At 45.4% G+C, this 23,915-nt stretch overlaps 1 protein-coding gene across 4 annotated transcripts in view; it reads right to left on the minus strand.

Moving 5' to 3' along the window:
• Positions 1 to 1,445: 1,445 nt before the first annotated feature.
• SNAP47 (synaptosome associated protein 47) overlaps positions 1,446 to 23,915 on the minus strand; it is a 104,477-nt gene continuing 82,007 nt past the window's right edge. For 3 of the 4 annotated variants that reach the window (XM_070792433.1, XM_019963758.2, XM_019963757.2), the window contains exons 4-5: positions 20,246 to 20,370; positions 1,446 to 3,019 (exon numbers count right to left, since the gene is read on the minus strand). In XM_070792433.1, the coding sequence (XP_070648534.1) occupies positions 2,873 to 3,019; positions 20,246 to 20,370 (272 nt within the window). In that variant the 3' untranslated portion in view covers positions 1,446 to 2,872. Of the gene's footprint in view, positions 3,020 to 14,479; positions 14,709 to 20,245; positions 20,371 to 23,915 lie in introns of all 4 variants that reach the window. The other variant, XR_011567440.1, reaches the window with a different exon arrangement.

The raw sequence follows: 23,915 nt of genomic DNA on the forward strand, positions 1-23,915 counted from the left end.
CCTCGAGAGGACAGGCCCACTTCTCATCTTGGAGGTTAGTGAGTACAAACCAAGGAAGACAAACAGAGACCAGGAATATAATTTACCAAACTGAATAAAGAAAGACCCTTATGACCATTACTCTCTAGAAATGCTACTTTCCATGTCTTTTTGGAATGGATCGGCTCTCACAAGGCTGGGCATCCCTAGGTGACCCAAAATCCATGCCCACTGGGAACCTCAGGCCTAATGTGGAAATGGGGTCTCTGTAGACATCATCAAGGTAAAAAGATCTTGAGGTGAGATAACCCTGGATTAGGACGGATCCTCATAAGAGAAAGGACAGGGAGTTTTGAAACACAGAAACGTGGGATGGTGGCCACATGACAATGGAGGCAGAGATCTGGGTGACGTGACCACAAGCCCAGGGATACCTGGAGGCACCGGTGACCTGAAATGGCACAAATGATCCTCTCCTAGAGACACCAGAAGGACCGCAGACTGCCCACACCTCAACCCTGAATTTGCGGCCTCCAACCATGCATTCCTACTGCTGTAGGCCTCCTGTTTGTGGTACTTTGTTAGGGCAGCCCCAGAAAACTAACACTGTATCTGTGAATTAATTCTTAAAACCACCCAGGACTTAGTACGCAAGTGGAGTGGTGCGACGTGGCAGCACAGGGCTTGCAGGCGCCATCCCAGGAGGGCTGTAGCAACGGCGCTTCACAGCAACACCGTACAAGGCCTAAGTGAGCTTCTCTGGGCAGGGCTCTTGGGATGTGATTTCAAAGCAGCCTGAACGGGGCTTGTGAGAATGGGAGGACGCCACCCACTTCTCTACTCTCCCTCATCTTCCCATGAGGGGCTCTCCCAGGCACACGCTGTGCTGTGCTGTGCTTAGTCACTCAGTCGTGTCTGACTCTTTGAGACCCCTTAGTCCATCAGTCTCCTCTGTCCATGAGGATTCTCCAGGCAGGAATACTGGGGTGGGTTGCCATGCCCTCTTCCAGGGGATCTTCTCAACCCAGGGATTGAATCCAGGTCTCCCACATTGCAGATGGATTCTTCACTGTCTGATCCGCCAGGGAACACACTAAGACACCCCAAACCAAGCGAAAAGGCATCAACGTATAGCTTCAGACAACATTCTAAAACTAGCATTTCTGTCTCTGGATAGAAATGGGGCAGAAAAGCAAAAATTAACACTATTTAAAACAGGTGCAATTTCACCAGTCAGAATGGCTGCTATCTAAAAGTCTACAAGCAATAAATGCTGGAGAGGGTGTGGAGAAAAGGGAACCCTCTTACACTGTTGGTGGGAACGCAAACTAGTACAGCCACTATGGAGAACAGTGTGGAGATTTCTTAAAAAACTGGAAATAGAACTGCCATACGACCCAGCAATCCCGCTGCTGGGCATACTCACCAAGGAAACCAGAATTGAAAGAGACACGTGTACCCCAATGTTCATCGCAGCACTGTTTATAATAGCCAGGGCGTGGAAGCAACCTAGATGTCCATCAGCAGATGAATGGATAAGAAAGCAGTGGTACATATACACAATGGAGTATTACTCAGCCATTAAAAAGAATACATCTGAATCAGTTCTAATGAGGTGGATGAAACTGGAGCCTATAGAGTGAAGTAAGCCAGAAAGAAAAACAATACAGTATGCTAACGCATTATATATGGAATTTAGAAAGATGGTAACAATAACCCTGTATACGAGACAGCAAAAGAGACACTGATATATAGAACAGTCTCTTGGACTCTGTGGGAGAGGGAGAGGGTGGGATGATTTGGGAGAATGGCATTGAAACATGTATAATATCATATGTGAAACGAATTGCCAGTCCAGGTTCGAAGCACAATACTGGATGCTCGGGGCTGGTGCACTGGGACGACCCAGAGGGATGGGATGGGGAGGGAGGTGGGAGGAGGGTTCAGGATGGGGAACACGTGTGCACCCGTGGCGGATTCATGTTGATGTATGGCAAAACCAATACAATATTGTAAAGTAATTAGCCTCCAATTAAAATAAATAAATTTATATTAAAAAATAATAAATTAAAAAAAATAGGTGCAGTATGTACTGTTTTCATGTTTGACTAAAAACTGAACAGTTAAAGAACATTTCAGGTGTCTACAGGATGATCTCGGGGTGCACCAGGTGTACTCTTAGCTTTTGTTAGAACTTACAGTATAACCAAAGAGAAAATGACCTGTCCATCAGAGAAAAACGGAACAATGTGAAGGCAATGGGGTCTGTGCTGAGCAGGCCATGCAGGAGAGGCAGGCTCAGGACTGAATGTAGTTCTGGAGAAGAGATTTTCCTGACAAAGGATACGCCTGCAGTGTTCAAACAGGCAGAGGGTTAGAAATAAGCAGATTCTTTCATAGAGACATAAATCATCCTTTTTATGGTTATCAAGAGGAGACAGGATGCAAATACAGCTAGTTGTGCACTGGAGACCTGGGACTGTGGCCAGGCAAAGTGGTCCCTGAGGCCTGCGTCCAGCTCACCCTCAGAATGAAGACGCCGTGCTGCCATGGCCACCTCACAGGGCTCAGCCTGTGTTTGAATGTGTGTGCGCTCCTGACTCCCCAGGCAGCCTGGGAGGGCCCTGCGGGCAGGAGCTCACTGTACTTGTAGGCAGAACTCCTTCCCTGCACGTTCAGCTCCCTACAAGGGAATCCCTTGGTGGCAGCTACGATCACCCCGAGCCACTTTCTCAGCAGCCCTTCATCCTGAGGCAGCCATGCACCTCCCAGGACAGGCACTTGGAATGACTTTCCGGGGTCTTCATCTCAAAGGAAGCATGCAGGATCTGAGAACAACGTACTCAGAAGTGATTCTCATCAGAAGCAGTCGTCCTTACGCTTGCCTGTTCTTCTAAGTCAGTTTCTTCATTCGTCGGTTATGCTTGTCGATGGTTAAGGTCGCCCGGTCCACAGCTTCAGTGATGCCATCCAAGGCCTCATCCTGTCTCTCCAGCTCTGTCTCGGTGTCTAACGCAAGACCTTTGAGCTTCCTCAGGATCTGCAAGAGAAGTAGAAATGATAGGAGGGGCTGCCTTTTCTCATGCTCTCAAAAACAGATAATGTATCTTTCCATTATTTTCATGATACTCAGAAAATGTGTAAGTTAATGGAGATAACCAACCAATGTGTAAGTTAATGGGGAGGCTCTGAGCACAGAGCCTCCAGCTCTGACCTGGCTTTGGGTCTCAGCGCTGCCGTTTTCTGGCACTGACCTTCGGCGAGGTAGGGCTGTTGGGAGATGATGCATCCACTGTCTGGCCCTGCTCCAGGCCATAAACAAGGAGACTGACCACACAGCCCCAGGAGATACATCCCTGAGGCACTGCTGTTTCCAACCCGTGATTTCGACGCTGACCGCCTTGCTGAGAATGTTACCACATCCACATGGAATTCCTGCGAACGGCAGTGGCACGGCACAGAACCAGGAATCCGGAGGCTACAACTCAGATCTGAGTCCCAGCTCTCACCTCATCACTGCTTCATTTACCTTTCTGCACCCAAGCGCCTAACTGCAGACTGAAGCTGGAAAAGCAAAGCTTAAAGAGAAAGGCAACCCCCCTTTTTCGTCTGTATATTTGGGATATTTCACACACAAATATAAAAGGCAGAACACAACAGGAGAGATAGCCAGAGGTGATGAAGCAGGGACACACCATAGCCCCGTGGGCCTACCCAGAAATGCGGGGACAGCCCCGCGAGCGCAGGCCCTGGCGTCCCAGCGAGCGCACACACGGGGGACACACAGAGACGCCATGAGCGCACAGTGACGCCCAGGGAAGGACGGAGTCCCAGACCAAGGGAGCGGCCCAGGCTGGACGGCAGCTCCTTGCTCCATTGCCGGGACTCATGTCATACTTCATACAGTTTTATAAACTAGTTGAGGGCAACACTGTATTACTGTGAAATGTACTTTAATTATATACCTACTGAACCGGGGTTTAAAAATGTAATGTCTTTGACAACAAAAAGAAATGATTTTGAGAGAAATCTTAATGACCAACTACTTGCAATAAATATCAATACTGTTCCTCTTTTAGAGAAAGGTTCAGGAAAGGAACAGCACAATCTGAATTAAGACGAGCCCTTGGTGCCCGGTTTACTAACTCCCGATGGACCAGCCTGCCTATGGATCCACGCAAAGTCCTTTATCACAGGAGGACGGGTCTGACGATGAGCAGCCTGGGTGAGCACCAGAGGAGGACCCGAGTGCAGTCCTACTGATGACATATCACACTCCAGACTGAGAGCCAGTCCCCGCGCAGGTCCCACCCAGAGACACAGGCAAGAAAGCTCTGGGCTCCACAGGCGGCCTGGGATAATCCTGAGCAGTGCTACTGCCTGGGAAAGGAGGCCACACCTCACGGAGAATAAAGTGCAGCCACATGGTGTCTCAGAAGGCACAGTACCTGTGAGGTCAAACGAATCAAAAAGCAATGCTTGAGCACCTGGCCCACCACCCACTGCCTGGGAGAACTCCTCCATCTGATTAACAAGAAACAGAATAGGCAGGGAGATGGTCAGGAGGAGAATACGATCAACTCCTTCCCTAAGAACGGTGGGGCTCAAATGAGATCACAAATGTGAACAAGCTGTGAAAACCATAAAGTGCTGTGTAAGGCGCCGCCGCCAAGTCTTCGAACGCTCAGGCTGAAGGAGCCCAGCAACACGCCCCGCTTTTCGAATGCTCAGGCTGAAGGAACCCAGCAACACACCCCTGCTTTTTGGAGGGCGATGTGGAGATGAGGCTCGCTGAGGTCATCCGCAGTTATACGCAAGTCAGCGACAGAGGCAGGATTTACCCCGTCTCTCTTCAAACAAAGCATCATCACAGGGATCTTCGTCATGAGAAAGAAGAATAAATCCTGATCCAAGCTAGCAGTCTCAGACACTACCTTTTTGCGCCCTCTGGGAGCTGGTGGAAACTCCATCAGTTGAGTCACTTGAAAAACTGGACAGAGCTCTGGAAAGTATACTGTGGGGTCAGTCAGCTCTGGAGGGGATGGGCTAGATGACCTCATACAGGAGGTCTTTTCCATCTCTCATTTCTATGATCTCATATGGCTGAGGCCCAGACAGCATAATAAAAAAGTCACCACTCACCACTATGTTAGGCAGGTCCTTCCATGCTGTTCTCTCTGGTCAACTATTCCTTCCTTATTGCCTCCATTTCAGTGTGATAATAAGGCCATTCTACCAGAAACTTGCGCAAAATGTCCCCTTTGTCAGACACCTGCATCCTACGTGACACCTTTGAGGAGGTCTCTCCCCTACGCTGAGTGATTAGGCCACACAGACCCTGTGACTCTCTTTGCAACCTCTACATCCTTGTCAATCACATCAAAACGTGGTCAAGTTTATTTTCGACTGAACTGTTTTTCAGGACTACCAGGTTCTGAACTGTAAACAGTCACTGTTCGCACATGCACTGATGGCAGGAGACGGGCTTCAGCAAGGGAGCCGCGTGCTCCCTTCCCTGCACACAGCCAACTGTTTTGCTCTGTTCTGATATTAACAGTGCACACAGAAAACCAGGAAACAGAAGACATGATAAAAGTCCTCCAAAACCCAAATCCAAATTAGTGCCTGTTAGACAAGCACTGCTGATAATATTGCTTTATCATCCCAACACCCGAACACTCTCAGAGGAAAGTAAAACTGGGGATTAGAGTGTGTGTGTGTGTGTGTGTGTGTATCTATATATGCGTGTGAGCTCAGCTGGGTCTGACTCTTTGCAATCCTTTGGACTGTAGCCTGCCAGGCTCCTCTGTCCGTGGGATTTTTCAGGCAAAAATACTGGAGTGGGCGGCCATTCCTCCTCCAGGGGATCTGCCTGACTGAGAGACTGAACCAGCACTGCAGGCAGATTCTTTACTGCTGAGCCACTGGGAAAGCCACATAGATATATGATCTCTATGTATGTATGTGTATATATATATGTGGTTTTGTTTTCTGTGTTCTCATTCCCCAGGTATCTGAAATAAGAATAGAATTTAGGGGACCCCTACAATGTGCCCTAACTATTCTCTGCTAATCCTCAATCTAACTCTGCTTCACAGATGAAGCTGAGAAGGGTGGCTGACTTGCTTGAGTTCCTGGGGTCTAGCTCCTACTGTGGCCCTGACAACCGCTGCATGGACAAGAGATGTCACGGCCATGACTCAGAGATCGCAAAAAAACGGCAACAGGGCTCTCACCAGGGATAGGCAGTCGATTCACATATCCTAGAACCTGTACCAGCTCTGAGACCCCTGAGCGACCATGGAAAGATATCCAATTAGGGAGAGCCATACTCGAAATTTCAAAATTTCTAATAAAAAGTAAATAGTATAATTAATTTTAATAATATATTTTATTTAAACCAAATAACCCAAAACATTATCATTTAAACATGTGAGTGGGTGCTCAGTTGTGTCCAACTCTGCAATCCCAAGGACTGTAGCCAACCGGACTTTACTGTCCATGGAAGTTTCATGGCAAGAATACTGGAGTGGATTACCATTTCCTTCTCAAGGGGATCTTCCCAACCCAGGGACTGAACCCGTGTCCTTGGTGTCTCCTGCAATTGGCAGGTGGATTCTGTACCACTAGCACCACCTGAGAAGCCCCCCATTTAGACATGAAGTCAGTAAACACTAATGAGAGATTTTATATTCATTCTTTTTTTATATGACGTTCTCACAAGCTACTTGGAGAACTTGGACCAGCTGCTTTTTAAGTGCTCAGCACCCACACGTGCCCAGTGGCCCAGGCCCGTATCGCCAGGCGACAGCACTCTCACCAAGGACCACTTTGTGTGACGGAGGCTGTGTGTCCTACGCTTCCACAGCCATCTTTCTCTAGCGGATGAATCAACCGCCTCTTTTCCAAAAGGAAACAGTGGCAAAAGCAAGAACACCTATATTCTTGAGTCTATGCTTAATAAACACAGTAGTAAAAGGCACATACAACTTATTTTGTGAACAGGAACAGCTGACATGCCTACAAAAGTTGAGCATTTACCGAGTATATGAGTCCAAATAAAGGCTGGTTCCTGTTGAGTTTCATTTGGAAAAAGTTTCACTGAGATGGTCTTAAAAATAGCACTCGTTCTATGCAGCCTGTTGAGACCCTTGGTTGGTCTGCCAAAACTGCACTTGAAATTAATTAATACTGCAAAACACAAGTGAGATCTTTAAAGCTACCAAATCGGCAAAGAAAATTACTGAGTAAACCTTCAAACTACTAGTACCTCTGGAATACTGGTTCAGTGTCTTTTTCCTTTAAGAAAGGGATTGAAGTAATTAAATGGCATCGTGTGCATTCCATATAACATGGGATGGAAAGAATGGAGAATATGAAGTCTGGCCAAACCTTAAAACAGTTGTTACTTCTGTGGCCCAGGATGACAAGCTGTCTAGTCATCAATGCACGATGTTGCCAGCCTCTGGAGAATATCAACGGGGCTCTCAGACGAACCTTCACTGGGCTCTGACTCAAAGACCAGGGTCAAAATGGACTCTTCCCCAAGTCTCTGCTCCACTAATAAACAAACCCAGCAGCCAGCCATCATCCAGCTACATTTGTACCTAACACAGAAATTATGTGATTAATAGTACATTGAGTTTTAGGAAAAACTTTGATAAATTCCCAAGAAATATATAGTGCACATAAGTTCAAGTTAAGACAAAATAACATGTATGCCAGTATCTCTGGGAGCAGCATCTTGGGAAAACACCACAGAAACGCTCAATGCTCTTCAGCTCAGGAGTCACAGGCACTCAACAAAGCCAGAGCAGGAGGCTTGGTTCCCCATAGGCAGGATGCTGGCCTCACTCACGAGCCTCAGGAACCAGGAAGTGGGAGAGCAGAGATGACTCAGGCAGGAAGTGGGAGGCACCACATGGTCCCCAGGACAGAGCAGAAGTTTCTGTCTTCTCTGGAAGAGGAAGACCTTCTGCTCAGCCACATGCTACGGTGACCTCCATCTCTGCAATGTCACAGACCTCAGAACGGCGGCACAGACACCATCTGGGTCGACAGAAGAGCAGATACAGAGATCCTTTAGCTTTCCAACCATTTTCACTTTGTTTATTAAAAAAAGAAAATAAATTATGGAAAAATGGCTCACCCAGTAGAGGAAGCTCCCTTACCAAAACAGACGTATGCCTCACGCCAGCTATCAAGGTGTGAAAGCCTGGGAATCAGAGGCCCCAAGCTCTGCTCTAAGTAGAGCCTGGAACATGTAGGCTTGTGCCTTCACTGTGTAAGGACATGGCCTTAATGTTTCTACAAAGCCTATAATATGCTAGTTGTTGCCTCACTTATAGTCTGAAAAAAGAAAGTGTTTTGTTCTACCTCACAATACAACTCCAGGATTTAGACTATTAGTATATTTAAGTACCTAAAATGAGTAGGAGAAGGAAACGGCAGCCCACTCCAGTATTCCTGCCTGAGAACCCATACACAGAGGAGCCTGGTGGCCTCCAGTCCATGGGGTGAGGGGGTATCACAACAAAGAAGTCGGAAATGGCTTAGCGACTGAACAACAGAGTCAGTTTAATATTAGCTAGACTGTCTGCCTTGATCTTGTTATTAAACTGACCCACTGAAAGACTGAATTTTCTTGCAGTAAGAAACTAGCAACCATTTAAGAACAGAGCTGGGATAAATCAAGCTGTCTGCAGTTCTACCATTTGGGACTATTAACATGCTGTAGAGAAGGCAAAGAGGGAAAAATTGGCTCCCTCTCAACCAAAGCTCTAGAGGCTGTACAGAATATTCTAGGCTACAATCTGTCACATTCAGCACTCACAGGCCACCCCCGTGCCCCGCCCTGCCCTCTCTGCATTCCCTGAGGTCCTGAGGGCAACCTGTGATGCACAGGGGCAGGAAAGGGTTCTCTTTTAAGGAGCACCCCTCTTCATAACCCTCTCGCAGCACAGAGAGTTGAGCATAAACCTGCCTTATGCACCAGGGCTGTGTCTGTACAAGACTTTGAGAGCTGAGTCTTCAGAGGTCTGTTAACCCTCACTTGAAGTCTGCTGAATAGCGCAGTTACAGACACCGCAACGGCCCACAGCAAAGATGGCCCCTTTAGCTCACGGCCTGGGCAAGGAAAGCACCTCACAGGACTATAGAGAAGTCCTGGGAACCAAGCTGCTATCAGACTGTAAACAGAGCTTCCCATGATGAGAACCACGTTTTTAAGAGAGGAATGGAACCCCTACCAAGTGAAATGCTCAATAAACTGAAGGTTCATCTTACATTAGGAAGTAAATGCCTCAGTGGGGACATCTCAGGATATGAAATAAAGAGAAAATGCATTAATTTGGAAGTTCTTCAGAGTTGACTGGGGCACAAACATTTGAGGCCCCACTGGTAAATTTGTTCAGAACAGAATTCTGCTCCATATAGTACCGGCCTCACCTTCACTTCAAAGCAAGCCTCAAGTAGGGGACCCTGTTTTGTAAAATGTGACAGTAGCATTTTATCTGGGAAATGTGCAGCCTGCTGAAGGCCACACGGCTCACTTGGCAAAGGCACTTACTGGCTGGCCACAGGAGCTATGTTTCCAAGAATTAGTCTCCAGCCCTATGCTACAGATGGGATGGACAGAGTATGCTGCCCAAGGCCATGAAGCTTCCCCAATACTGTGTCCATGTATTCAGTCCAATTTTACATTTAAATACTGCATAAAACCAACTTTCCAGCCTGAACCAAAAACCACCTAATACTAGTTAACTATTTTTCAAAAGTTAAAAAAGATGCTGGTAATGGATGAGATATCCTGATAGAAAATCAATAAGGAAACACAAGACTTGAACACCATCTGCACCCAACAGAGGTGCTCCACTCGAATCAGTGGAGCCCACAGTCTCCTCCAGGGCACACAGAACATCCTCCAGGACAGACCCATGGCAGGCCTCAAAATAAGCCTCAACTTAAGACTGAAGTAATAGAAAGTACCTTCACCGTGGAAAGAAACTAGAAATCTGGAAAAATAAAAAAAAAAACTTACAAATATGTAGAATTACAACACTCTTTAACAACCAATGGGTCAAACAGGCAAATTAGTAAACTCTCTAAGACAAATGAAAATAAAACCACAGCATACTAAAATAGTAGCAAACTAAACCCAAGTAGAATTTATGTCAGAATGCAAGGGTGGTTCAGACTTAGAAAATCAATTCATGCAATATACCATATTGTTAGAACAAACAGAAAAAACATATATAATCAACTCAACTGATGCAGAAACAGCAATGACAAAACCCAACATCCTTTCATGATAAAAACCTTAGAAAAGCAGGACTAAAAGAGAACTCCCTTCTATGATAAAAGAAACCTAACCTATCCTTCTGAAACTATGCCAAAAAACTGCAGAGGAAGAAACACTACAAAAAGAAAAAAAAAAGAAGGAAACACTTCCAAACTAATTCTATAAGGCAGGCGGATTCTTTACCGCCGAGCCCCTGAGGAAGCGGCCCCCGCCCCACCCACTGTTGGTGGGGATGTAAACTGGTATAGCCATTATGGAGAACAGTTTGGAGGTTCCTTAAAAAACTAAAAACAGAGATACTATATGATCCGGCAATCCAACTCCCTGAGCACATACCTGGAGAAGAATCAAAATTCTAAAAGATGCAATTCTAAAATTGGTACTTCTAACTCTGTGAAAAATGCCATTGGTGATCTGATGAGGATTGCACTGAGTCTGTAGATTGCTTTGGGAAGTATAGTCGTGCTGACAGTATTGACCCCGCTCATCCAGGAGCACGGCACTCTCGCTCCGTTTGTGTGGCCTCTGATATCTTTCAAGTGTCTTGCAGCTATAGGTACGTTTATTATAGGTAGGTACGTTTATTATAGGTAGGTACGTTTATTGCTAGGTGTTTTATTCTTTTTGTTGCAGTGGTGTCACAGGATTATTTAATTTCTCTTTCTGATTTTTCACTGTTAGTATACAGGAACACAAGGCATTTCTACGTTTTAATTTTATATCTTGTGATTTTACTAAATTCACTGATTAGCTCTAGTAATTTTCTGGTGGTGCCTTTAGGGTTTTCTATGTGTAGTATAATGTCATCTGAAAACAGTAAAAGTTTTACGTCTTCTTTTCCAATCTGGATTCCTTTTATTTCTTTTTCTTCTCTGATTGCCACAGCCAGGCCTTCTAAAACCATGTTGAATAACAGTGGCAAGAGTGGGCCTCCATATGACCCAGCAATCCCACTACTGGGCATATACCCTGAGAAAACCGCAATTCAGAAAGACACATGAACCCCGGTGTTCATTATAGCACTATTTACAATAGCCAGGGCATGGAAGCAAGCTAGATGTCCACTGACAGATAAGGACGTTGTGGTAAGACACTGCCACATTTAAAACAGAGACCCAACAAGGGCCTACTGTACAGCACAGGGAACTCTGCTCCATGTGATGTGCAGCGTGGATGGCAGGGGAGTCTGCGGGAGAACGGATACATGCACACGTACGTCTGAGTCCCTTCACTGTTCACCTGAGACTGAATATTACAGAACGTTAATACCTCAGCTATTAAAAGGAATGAATCTGAGTCAGCTGAACTGAGGTGGATGAACTTAGAGCCTGTTATACAAAGTGAAATCAGAAAAAGACAAATGTATATTAACACATATATATGGAATCTAGGGAAATGGTGCTGATGAGCCTATCTATAGGGCAGGAATAGATATGCAGATGCAGAGAACAGATGTGTGCACACAGCTGGGGAAGGAGAGAGCTGGATGAATTGAGAGTAGCACTGAAATACATACATTACCATGCGCAAAACAGATTACTAGTTGGAAGCTGCTGTACGACACAGGGAGTTCAGGCCAGTGTTCTCTGACCACCTAGAAGGATGGGGGCTTGGGATAGGGTGGAGGAGGGAGGCTCAAGAGGAAGGGCATGTATGTATACTTACGCCTGATTCATGCTGTTGTATGGCACAGGCCAATACAACATTGTAAAGCAATAATCCTCCAATTAAAAATAAATAAAAAATACATGTACCCCAGTGTTCACTGCAGCACTATTTACAATAGCCAGGACACAGAAGCAACCTAAATGTCCACTGACAGAGAACTGAATAAAGAACATGTGGAACATACACACACACACACACACACACACACACACACACATATACACAATGGAATATTACTCAGCCATTGAAAAGAATGAAATAATGCCATTTGCAGCAACATGAATGAACCTGGAGATTATTATACTAAGTAAAGTCAGACAAAGAAAGACAAATATCTTTCTTTGATATTTCATATGATATTGTTCATATGTGGTGGTGGTTGTTCAGTCACTCAGTCGTGTCTGACTTTGCGACCCCATGGACTGCAGCATTCCAGGCTTCCCTGTCCTTTACCATCTCCTTAAGCTTGTTCAAACTCACGTCCATCGAGTCAGTGATACCATCCAACCAATTCATCCTCTGTCATTCCCTTCTCTTCCTGCCCTCAACCTTTCCCAGCATCAGGGTTTCTCTAATGAGTCAGCTTTTTGCATCAGGTGGCCAAAGTACTGGAGTTTCAGCTTCAGCATCAGTCCTTCTAATGAATATTCAGGACTGATTTCCTTTACGATTGACTAGCTTGATCTTGCAGTACAAGGGACTCTCAAGAGTCTTCTCCAACACCACAGTTTAAAAGCAACAATTCTTCAGCACTTAGACTTCTTTATGGTCCAACTCTCACATTCATACATTACCGGAAAACCCACAGCTTTGACCATACGGACCTTTGTTGGCAAAACAATGCCTCTGCTTTTTAATATGCTGTCTAGGTTTGTCATAGCTTTTCTTCCAAGGAGCAAGTGTCTTTTAATTTCATGGCTGCAGTCAGCATCTGCACTGATTTTGGAGCCCAAGAAAATAAAGTCTGTCACTGTTTCCACTGTTTGCCATGAAGTGACGGGACCAGATGCCATGATCTTCGTTTTCTAAATGGTGAGTTTTAGGCCAGCCTTTTCACTACCTTCTTTCACCTTCATCAAGAGGCTCTTTAGTTCTTCTTCGCTTTCTGCCATAAGGGTGCTGTCATCTGCATATCTGAGGTTATTGATATTTCTCCCGGCAATCTTGATTTCAGATTGTGCTTTATCCAGCCTGGCATTTCTCATGACGCACTCTGCACAGAAGTTAAATAAGCAGGGTGACAATATACAGGCTTGACGTATTCATTTCCCTGTTTTGAACCAGTCTGTTGTTCCATTTCCAGTTCTAACTGCTGCTTCTTGAACTGCATACAGGTTTTGCAGGAAAGGTGGTCTGGTATTCCCATCTCTTTAAGAATTTTCCATGTGGAAAATTATATGTAGAACCCCCCTCAAAAAATGATATAAATGAACTTATAAAAATAGTAGATATGACATGAAGGCATGACAGATGGAAATCATAATGAAATACAAATGGAGTATAATATAGGAGATACATGAATTATTGAGAACATATATAATGATTAGAAATAGAAGAGCCTGTAATAAAGTAAAAACTTAAAAACATTTTTTAAAAAGGCACTTATGAAAAATCCAGCTAATAGGAAACTCAATAGGGAAGGACTGAAAGCGTCTGCAAATTAGGAGACAAGAATGCCTACTTCCACCACTGCTACACAGTACTGCTATGCACTGCAAGTCCTAGACAGAGCAAGTAGGCAAGAAAAAGAAATAGAAGGCACCCAAACTGAAAAGGAAGAAGTAAAACCATCTCTGTTTTCATGTGTAACTGGTAACCTGTGCTAGTGCTCATCTGTGTCCGACTCTGGGAGCGCATGGACTGTGGCTCGCCAGTATCCTCTGTCCATGGAACTCTACAGGCAAGAAGACTGGAGTGGGTTGCCATTTTCTACTCCAGGGGGATACTCCCAACCCACATTTCTTGCATCTCTTGCCTTGACAGGCAGGTTCTTTACCACTGCACCACTTGGGAAGCCCCATTTTCATATGACATGATCCTGTACACAGACTATCTCAAAGAATGCTGCTGCTGCTGCTGCTAAGCTAATTAAAAAGTTAGCAAAGTTACAGGATCAACACACAAAAACCACCTGTGTTTCTATACAGCAGCAATGAAGAATCTGAAAAAGAAATTAAGAAAATAACTCCGACAAGGAAATAATATGGCAGCTAATTAAAAAGCTAAACATAAAATTATCCTACAACCAAGCAATTCTACTCTAAAGTATATGTACAAAAGAACGAAAGCAGAGACTCAAATACTTGTGCATGAATGTGTGTGGCAGCAGTATTCACAGTGGTCAAAGGCTGGAAATAATCTAAGTGTCCATCAGCGATGAACAGATAACACAAAGCATGTTTTATCCATACAACAGAAGACTATTCACCTAAAAAAAGGAAAGAAGTACTGATTCATGCTACAAGATGGATCAGCCTTGAAAACATTAAGCTAAGTGAAAAAAGCCCGAAACAAAAGGACTATAATACTTACAGGAGGTTCCTGTGCTTGCGCTCAGCGGCTCAGTCATGTCTGACTCTGGACCCCATGGACTATAGCCTGCCAGGCTCCTCTGTCATGCGACTTCCCAGGCAAGAATATGGAGTGGGTTGCCATTTCCTACTCCAGGGGATCTTCCCGACCCAGGGATTGAACCCGCATCTCCTGCATTGGCAAGTGGATTCTTTACCACTGCACCACTTGGAAAGCCCATTGGAGGGTCCTAGAATAGGCAAATTCATAGAAACAGAGAAGATTAGACATTACCAGGAACTGGAGAGAGGTGAAATGTGGAGTTATTGTTTCATTATAACAGATTCTGTTGGGGTGATAAGAGAGCTCTGGAAATAAAACCATTAGTGGTGATGGTTGCAAAACATTTTTGAATGTAATTAATACAATTTATATAGTTAAAATAGAGAAAAAAATTTTTAATAGTTAAAATGACAAGATTTTATTCTATATATTCTACCACAATAACAAACACGGTTATAATATACAAAACCTTCCACAGGCAGGTACTCAATAACAGTATAATCAAACACTTGATTTTAAGACTTGAGGTTCATTCAAAAGCTGACCAAGGACACAGGAAAACGTTCTAAAGGGTGAACAAGTCATCCTCCAAAACGAAATACCTGAGCATCTGTTTCTTGCCCCTTGGCATTCTACTTTCTGCATCACCAAGCAGCTGCTCTAGAATTTGTTCCCTGAGATGCTGGTACATTCTGGAATCACAAAATCTTAGAGTTCCTTATCTGGCAGCTTCTTTCCTATCCACAGTTCCCAGGGGTAACAGAAAATACAGAGTACATCCCCAAGATTCATCTGCGTGGGTATCTGGACCTGAAGGACAGGTGCCTTCCCCATGCAGCTCAGGTTCACACCACAGCTTCTGTGTGGAGGAGGTCCAGCGTGCCCACACAGCTTTCTCTGTCAACTGCAGAGGACACACAGCCACGCACTTGGACTGGCCCTCTCATCATGAACAGTCACTGTCACAGACAAGGGCCTCTGCTAGAATGGTGACCATACCCAACATACTGGGAATTCTGAAGGCTGTTACGGAGAAGAGCTGGTTGTCCCAGGCAATTACAGAGGGCACCAGTGGGAGGCACATGAAACCACAGCCAGCAGGGCTGGGCTAGGCGGTGGGGGCACCACGTGTCTGTCTGTCTGTCAAAGCAGTGCTCATGGTTACCAGTGACCCAGCTAACCAACAGAGCAGACAGGAAAACCAGAAATGAATAAGTGAGGCATGGCATCTTTCTGTAACTCAGCTTTCCTTTCACTGTGGCAGATTCTGCATTAGATGGTAGGTATTGGAACACACTACAAGTCAGTCCTTTGCTTTTCAGAAGTGGAGACTGGGGCCAGGGGAGCGAAGCAGCCTTCCCAGGACTACAGAGACAACAGGCAGGGCTGGGACCAGCGCCGGGATGCCCGGTTCCTAAGCCAGGGCTCATCCTAGGCCATGTGACCTTTCACTGAAATGTGCCCCGTATGTGGACAACAAAAGCTGCTAGCTACCTCTTCCTCTTCTAATGGCTTAACATTTAGAAATGACATGGGATATGATGTCAGAAACATTTATTAGTAATTCACAATTAGAGTAACATATATTTAAATAAACGGCCTACTTCGTTTCTAATATTCAGACTGGTATCAAAGCCATAAATAAAAATACTAACTTTCTAACTGTGCCCCGTAATGAACAAATGAAATGAACTATCTGAAAAAGATTCAGAAGACAGCAGAGGACAATAACAAGAGAACCTGAGGAGAATGAGTAAAAACCTGAAATCATCTCCTCTCTCCTTATTTAAAAATCTTCAATGATTCCAAGCTACTTACAGGACAAAATCCAGACTCCTTTGAGTGGACACGTCCAGCTCCCTGTCCCCAGGCCCCTCCACAGAGCCCACTCCAACAGAGGTGTCGGCACGCCTTCCCAGCACTGGTCAGCCGTCCTATAGCTGGTGGAATGCATTACCACTGCCTTTCTACTTTTGAAGGCCTACCAGTTTAGCCATTCCCACCTTCATCCTAAGAAGTATCAGTTCTAGAATGTGCATTTCTGGGGTGTGGTTTAGTCTACTGCCGCAGCTGATGAGAAGCATCATGGATTACCACCCCTCACTCATTATCTCAGACTTTGTCCTGACAGTTATTCAAGGAAACCCAGATGTGTTGTCTTCTCCAAAAAAACAAGTAATACACTGAAGCCAGGGCTATACAATCCCACTAATTCAGGCATTTATTTTAGGCTAAAGATCAGTTATGCAAGAAATGAGAGATTCTTTTTTTTTCCTGACTAGGAAAAGAGACATGAATTGGGACAAATTTAAATAACTGGGAAAAAAGTACAAGGAAAAAGACCAGAATGGTGGAGTTACTGAAAACGAAATGTATTTTATAATTTCTACAAAGAAGAAAGAAAAAAGAAAAAAAGATAAGACTATCTTGTAATAAACCATAATGGAAAACAATGTGAAAAAGAATGTAAATAGACACACACACAACATACAGAAAGAGAGAGAGAAAAGGACATTAATTTCTTAAGACAGTTAGCAAGGAGAGAGCCATAGCATCCTTTCTGGCCTTGAATTATTTCAGGAACCATCCAGTGAATTACCAGTGCAGATACATGTGGAACTTGGCTCAGATAATCAACGCAGAGACAAAAGGCCTGGCCCTCAGTCCTCTCCCCAGCACAGGCATCCACAGGACTGCCTTTTCAATAAACTCTTCTCCTCATGCCAGCTGACGAGCTAAGTTTTCCAGTAAACCAACTTTCTGACTGAACTGAATGAATCACCTCCATTTTTAATTTTTGTGTTTTGCACTTATTGTTTATAAAGATACCACATACAGTAGGCAAGCTAAATGCCCAAATATAATCAAACAGAAAGTTCAAAACTATGACCTAAAAACTCGCCATGAACCCACACTCTGTGCAGCCCTTCTTCTTGGAAACGATGACGCGCCCGGGGCGAGTCTCCCCTCACTGCTGCTCCGCGGCCGGGGACGCTGAAGAGCCCGAGAAACCGTAAGGCCAGAGCCGAGTCAGCTTTCCATTCTGATCCTTTCTTTGGTGAGAGACGGAGGAAGGGTGAAAAAACAAGCACAGGACACAGAAGCGGAGATGAAGAAGTTATGAAGAAACTTTATATAAAACTGCAATGTCCTGAGGACAGAATCATGCCGTTTTTGTCTTATCACTTCCAAATGCTGTATCAAATACAAGGGAGCCACAGATTGAGTAACGAAAGAGCAGGAGTTCTGAGGCAGGAAAGGTTAGCACATCAGACATTGGAAATGATTCACGGGATTCTGCCAAACCCCTCTGAGGGACTCTGATTCCTCTCCCGGCCTCCTCCACCACGTGCCCTCCCACAGCGGATGGTGGACAGCCACAGCTACGCAGCAGATGGGGCCCAATTGTAGCCCACATGCCTGCTGCAGAGGCCCAGCACAGAGGGAGCTGGCACAGCGCGCTGAGCACACTGCTCCCTGAGGAAATCACCGCGCGTCTTCTCTCTAGCACCCCAACTGCACTTTAAGTCACCAAAATCCATTTTCACGTAATGACTTTAATAGCATCTGCAGCAGAAACCACAGATGAATGGAGGGAGATTTTCTTGCATTTTCATTTTCCCTAGAAATTTAACTCATTCCTACCTATGCCTGAGCTTCAGCTACACAGCTCAAAATTCTTCTCTAAATATGAAACATGTGTTTTACCTCAAGAAGACAACCTCGTATGAAACTACGTTCTCCCTGCAGGGAAGGAGAATGAGACAGCTAACTAGCACAAAGGCCCGCCCCTCCTGTGGGTAGGTCCTGCCAGCCCAACCGCTCAGGGATCACCACGTCCTCTGCCCCAAAGCCAGCGTCCTGATTCATGACCATGGCATCTGCTGTTCCCAGCACGGACGCCACACGGCTCACTGAGACTTGTTGATGACAGTCAGGACCAACCACATAGACACAAGCTTTGGGGGGAAGAATGGCGACCTCGGTGGTTACTGAGGAATCTTCTACTCTTAGCTTTGGTGCATCCATCCCGATCTCTCCCATTCTACCCATCTAGCTTTTAGGGGAAGGGCACACTGGACATGATAGCAGAGATTGTTTATTTGAAATTGGAAGGACCCTCTCAAACTACATGGCCACCAGTAGAATTAACAGATAAGATTATGCATTTCCCATGAAAAAGCCATGTTCTTGCTCCAGTCTCAGCACAATGGTGGGACACAGAAGAGCTCGTCTCAGCCACAGACATCTTCGTTGGAGGGTGAGAGAAGGAACCCAGATCCCACCAGTCTGAGGCCTGTATGTACCCTCATTCACTTTCACAAGAACAGGCAAAGTTTGCCTTCATGGTACAAAGCTTTCTCAAGTCCCAAGACAGAGAAGATCTGTAGTGTTCTGTAGTCAATAAGCCCATCAAAAGAAGGGATTACTAAGCTGCAAAATTTGCTAGTTGCAGCTAGAAAGCAGCATGTCTATGTGTCATTACTAAAAGTGATTAAGTCAGATCAGAAGGAATAAGTGACAAATGTTTAAAATACCCCATAGTAAAAGATGAACACTTTTTTCCCCCAAAAGGAAAAAGCTGAGTTTAAAGGAGTCTATGCCTATGTAGACACGTAGAATAAAATTATCTAAAAACAGGTTTAAAAGCCATACAGTCTCTTACAGGCTTTGATGACATTTGTGGGGTGCCACCAACAAATCAGTCTCTCCAAAACAGAGCCTGAATCTGATGGAGCCTCTAGAGCTACAAACTGCCCTACAGGAGTACCAAGGCAGAGAGGAGACAGCTCACCGCCTGCTGGGAGCTGGGGAAACCAAGGAAGTAATATGTTGCAAGTTGCAAAATTTTGACACAGAAACAATTCAGCTTTTTCCATCAAATAAAGTGCAAAAGAAGAAGAAGAGATGACAGAGGAAAGTGGTGAATGAAAGGTACTTCACTAAAGGCAACACAGGGGCCTTCTGAGGATCCCAATCGGAACAAACATGTGACCCATCTTCCTAAATGAGGAGCTAAGGGAAACCTGCGCGCTGGCTGACGTCTGATGACACCAAGGAATCTACCTTTTACTTTTTAAGGTGAGTATGGTACTGTGCTGATTTTTTAAAACAGTTCTTTCTTTTAAAGCTACTGAAATATTTATAAATGAAATGACACAATGTCTAGGTATTTGCTACATAATTATTAAAAAAGGAGAAAGAAAAGGCCCCTGTGTTGTCCAGCATTAACATAGGAAGGTAAATTGCAAGTATTTCAATCAAATATTGTTTAAATTTCAATTTCCTGGACAAACAGTGGCAAGCCTTCTCAAGAACCAGTATTCAACACTGAGGGCAAGTGCCCTCAACTATACATGCCCAGCCAGTGCACACACACACAGGTGCTGCACATGTGTGCACACAAGGCATACGCCACACACGCATGCATGTACATGTACATGTACGGAGCATATGTGTGCACACACACACACATACGAGAGGCAAGACTACTGTGTGTGCACAGGAATGCTATGTATATCTGCATGCCACAAAACGAAAGGAATCAGAATGGGCAATGCCTTTATTCTCCTTTTTCAAGCCACAGGGAGCTGAGCAAATCAGGTGGATATCCCAACATTCCCATGTAGGTGAGAGGCAAGCATAAATCAGTGGAAAATTGTTTTTAGGCAAGAAAGAGCAGCTGCCTGCAGGGGAGGATATAACAGTATGAATGCACGTTACCTGCCCCAGTTCCTGGGTGTCTTCCTCAGAAATCACTGGCTCGCTTGTCTGTAGCTGAAGTGGCCTCCCTTCCTGGCTCCCTGAGGAGGGTTCACAGTGCGTGGCTTGGTCCATCAGTCCAGATGCTGAAATGTAAAGTCAAACACAGTGGCATTTTCCAGAAGGTGTGAACAACACAAGCACATTCAGAACTTTAGAAAAAGCGGTGTTTAAGACCGTCAGAGCTCTTTAGGTTGAGAGTGTTTTCACAGTCACCTATGGGTGCAGAGCCTCTGTGCTTGCCAGAGCAGGAAGTGTGGGGAACTCACTTGGCTGAGCCTCTGCTTAGCTGACTGAATGTGGGACTTGCCTGAGCCTTGCCTTCTATCCCAACCCAGGGCTGCTTCCTTACCTGACACTGATTGGTGTACAACACGGTGAATACTCGGGATCTTGTTCTATAACTGACTTTGAGAAGAAACATCTTTTATCCAGGAGTATATATTATTTAGTCACTAAGTTGTGTCCAACTCTCTTGTGACCCCATGGTCTGTGCAGCCCACCAGACTCCTCTGTCCATGGGACTTCCCAGGCAAGAACACTGGAGTGGGTTGCCATTTCCTTCTCCAGTTTATTAGGATGCTGGAAAGATGAAAGCATATTGGTCTGAGAACCAGCATCTGGATTCCAGGACCAACTCCTTTGAGCAGCTTGCTCTGCTTCAGCAGAATGGGAGGGCAGAAATGGGACGCCCCCACTTCCTTCCAAGGACCGTCAGGGCAGTAAGCAGCGTCACCTTCTGGCAGAGTGGCCTAGAGCAGCTGATAAGTGCATCGTTAGGAAAGGAAATTCATTTTGGGGTCCAGTTCTTGCTGGGCCTGAAGAGTAGGAATACAGCTGGTAACTCTAAGGTATGCTAACTGCACAAGTCCCTGCTCCCAGGGGAAAGAACAGCCACCTCCAACAGGTATACAAGTATCCCCTTATTCTTGTTTCTTAAAAAATTTCTTACAAACTAACACTCCCTGAAATTCCCTAACTGAGCAGAGAAGACATGAGGATGAGAGCGTGTTTCCTGAGATACTAGAGTCTAGGTCAGATAGAGTGAGCTCAGGAACCAGCTGATGCAAAGCAAAACCTGCATGGAGGCAAGGGCAGGGGGTCCACACTGCAGACCTGAGCACGCCCCTGGGAAGGAGACCCTAAGAGAGACGCTTGCCTTTTAACTGTGCACACCTGTGAGAAGTGCAACCTACACACAACTGCTACACCGTCACATACACCTTGGGAGTCACAACACAAAAACCTCAGTACAGACCACGCACTCGGGTTGCTTTTCTATTCTTTATATAAAAGCTGCTTGCAATCAACCAAGCTGATTTCACAACCCATGTTCTACAATCCCCAAAGTGCCACTGCTCCATCATCCTAAGGGCTTATTAAATAAAGAACTTTCCACAGCATACAACTCACTGTTGGTTGGACTTTCAAGACCTGAATGTCACTAAGATGTTACCTAATAAAAAGCACTTTTCTAACACATTAGCAACAGAACACCATCAGAGCTAAACTGGAGAACAGAGGGCGTGTTCTACTAACTATTATCAGCCTAAAGGAAAAGCTATCTAACGCACATGACCTTAAAATATTATCAGTGGTAACACGACGGCCAAGCGCACTTCATTTGTGTATGTGAACAGTGGTTCTCTGGCCTAATGGGTGAAAGCGAACTCCTCGGTCAGCCTACACCCTTCTCCCTAGTCTGCTCCCTGACCCTGCAGACTCCTGTTCCTGCCACCTGGCACCCTGCCCCAGCATACTGGCCCTGCCCACCATGCACCCCACTGCACATGTCATGCAGACAGATGTCCCCTAGCCCGAGTCTGGAGATGTGTTCTCTCCTCAGCCCTTTCATCACAGCAAGCTCCCCGCATCTGTCCTGGTGCCATTCAGTTTACACAGGACAGGGACTCGCTTGGTGCTGCACTGCTGTTTGTCTCTTTCGGCATCTGTTGGAACTGGGCTCCCCCCAGCTGGCTTCTCCGGGAGTAAGGCCCACGTCTGATTCACACTCGTGCACTTGTGCCCTGCTCCTTCACTGTCACTCTGGTTTCCATTCCAACAGCTACAGCTGCATGACAGGCAGAAACACACTACTTTTAAATTTTTAACAAATGGGATGGAACAACCAGAAAATCACAACTGAGGACTTTTCTTCCTGGAACATGCTAATCAGAGATGTTTCGCACAATGAGCTGTGGCATCACCAGGGCCCCGCCTAGTACAAAACTCAGCCACCCTCAGAACTGTGTGCTGAGACCTGGGTTGCTGACTCAGTTACTTTAATACTTCCAAATATCTTCTGAAAAAAATTAATTTGATGCTGTATAAGATGGGTTTTGTGTCAGAAGTCAACAGCATTAATAGTTAAACAAAATAAGCACAAATTGTTCAAGCTACGTGAGAACTTACCGACGATCCCACTCTCTAAGGACACGGAGGCATCAAGGGGAGCCCTGAGCAGGGACCGAGCTGGCAGGGGCAGCACCAGATGCAAAAGTCACCTCTGTGCACCAGACACAGACTGGTCGCCTCACTGCAAGTTCAGAGCAAAGACCACCAGGGCCTGCCCTGTGAGCAGAAAAACTGCTTCAAGTCTGTCTAGTCATGAGCAAATCCTTCTCCCTGTCCTTGGGCCCCAAATGCCCCACTGATGACACAGGAAAATGCCTACACTAACCAGCAGCTTATGTAACTGGAGTGGGAAGCCCTTTCAGAAACACACACAAAATGCCCCATGTCCTCAATGTAACAGGAGGTATATGAGAGAGAAAGCTGAAATGGAGAGAGACACTAGTCTCAACTAATTACAATTTTAAAAAAAACTTACTTTGCAAATTTACAAAATTGTATGGTACACAGCTTGGACCTCTGGGTCCTCGAAGGGGTCAAGGGGTTGAGGGTCAAGCAGCTCTCTGAGGGCCTGTCGACAGTCAGGAGTCACCATGTCCTAATAACCACGTGGGGCCTGTTTGAAGTCAGTGCACTCGTGTTCTAGTGGCCACGTGGGGGTCTCTCGGTGGTCAGCCTGACGGCCGTGGCCCATCAGCCACATGGAGCCCTGCTGGTGGGAAGTATGATGCCGTGTCCCAGGGTCAGAACCTCACTGCTCCAAAAGACGGTCCTACATTAATGGCCCTGTGCAGAGACTTCAATGCCCTAGAAGTTTACTTACCATTTTACAGAGATGCATGTGCTAAGCAAGATTTCTACAGGGTCAGTGAATGGGAAACCAGTCTTCTTAAATTAGATGGTCAGAGAAGGCCCCTCTCAGAAGGCAACAGTTAGCAAACAGTAAAAACAAAACTCAGTACCAAAAAACTCCTTAAAAATGCTATGCACGGACCTTGCTCTTATGATAAGAGCTCTGTGGTCTTCCTCCCCAAACCCATCACCCCAGTGGATCATGAGACAACATGAGACAAGGTCCAGCTAGGGAAAAGGCTACAAAACCTGACCACTGTCAAGATCATCAAAACAAGTGGAGTCTGAGAATCTGCAATAGTCTAGAGGAGTCCAAGATGAGACTCCAAAATATCATGTGGGACCCTGGATAGGATTCGGGAACAGTAAAACTTAAGGAAATCTGGATAAAGCATGGAATTTAGTGAGTACAGATGCATCAACACAG

Source organism: Bos indicus, chromosome 7, assembly GCF_029378745.1.
Source record: "Bos indicus isolate NIAB-ARS_2022 breed Sahiwal x Tharparkar chromosome 7, NIAB-ARS_B.indTharparkar_mat_pri_1.0, whole genome shotgun sequence".
NCBI lineage: Eukaryota > Metazoa > Chordata > Mammalia > Artiodactyla > Bovidae > Bos > Bos indicus.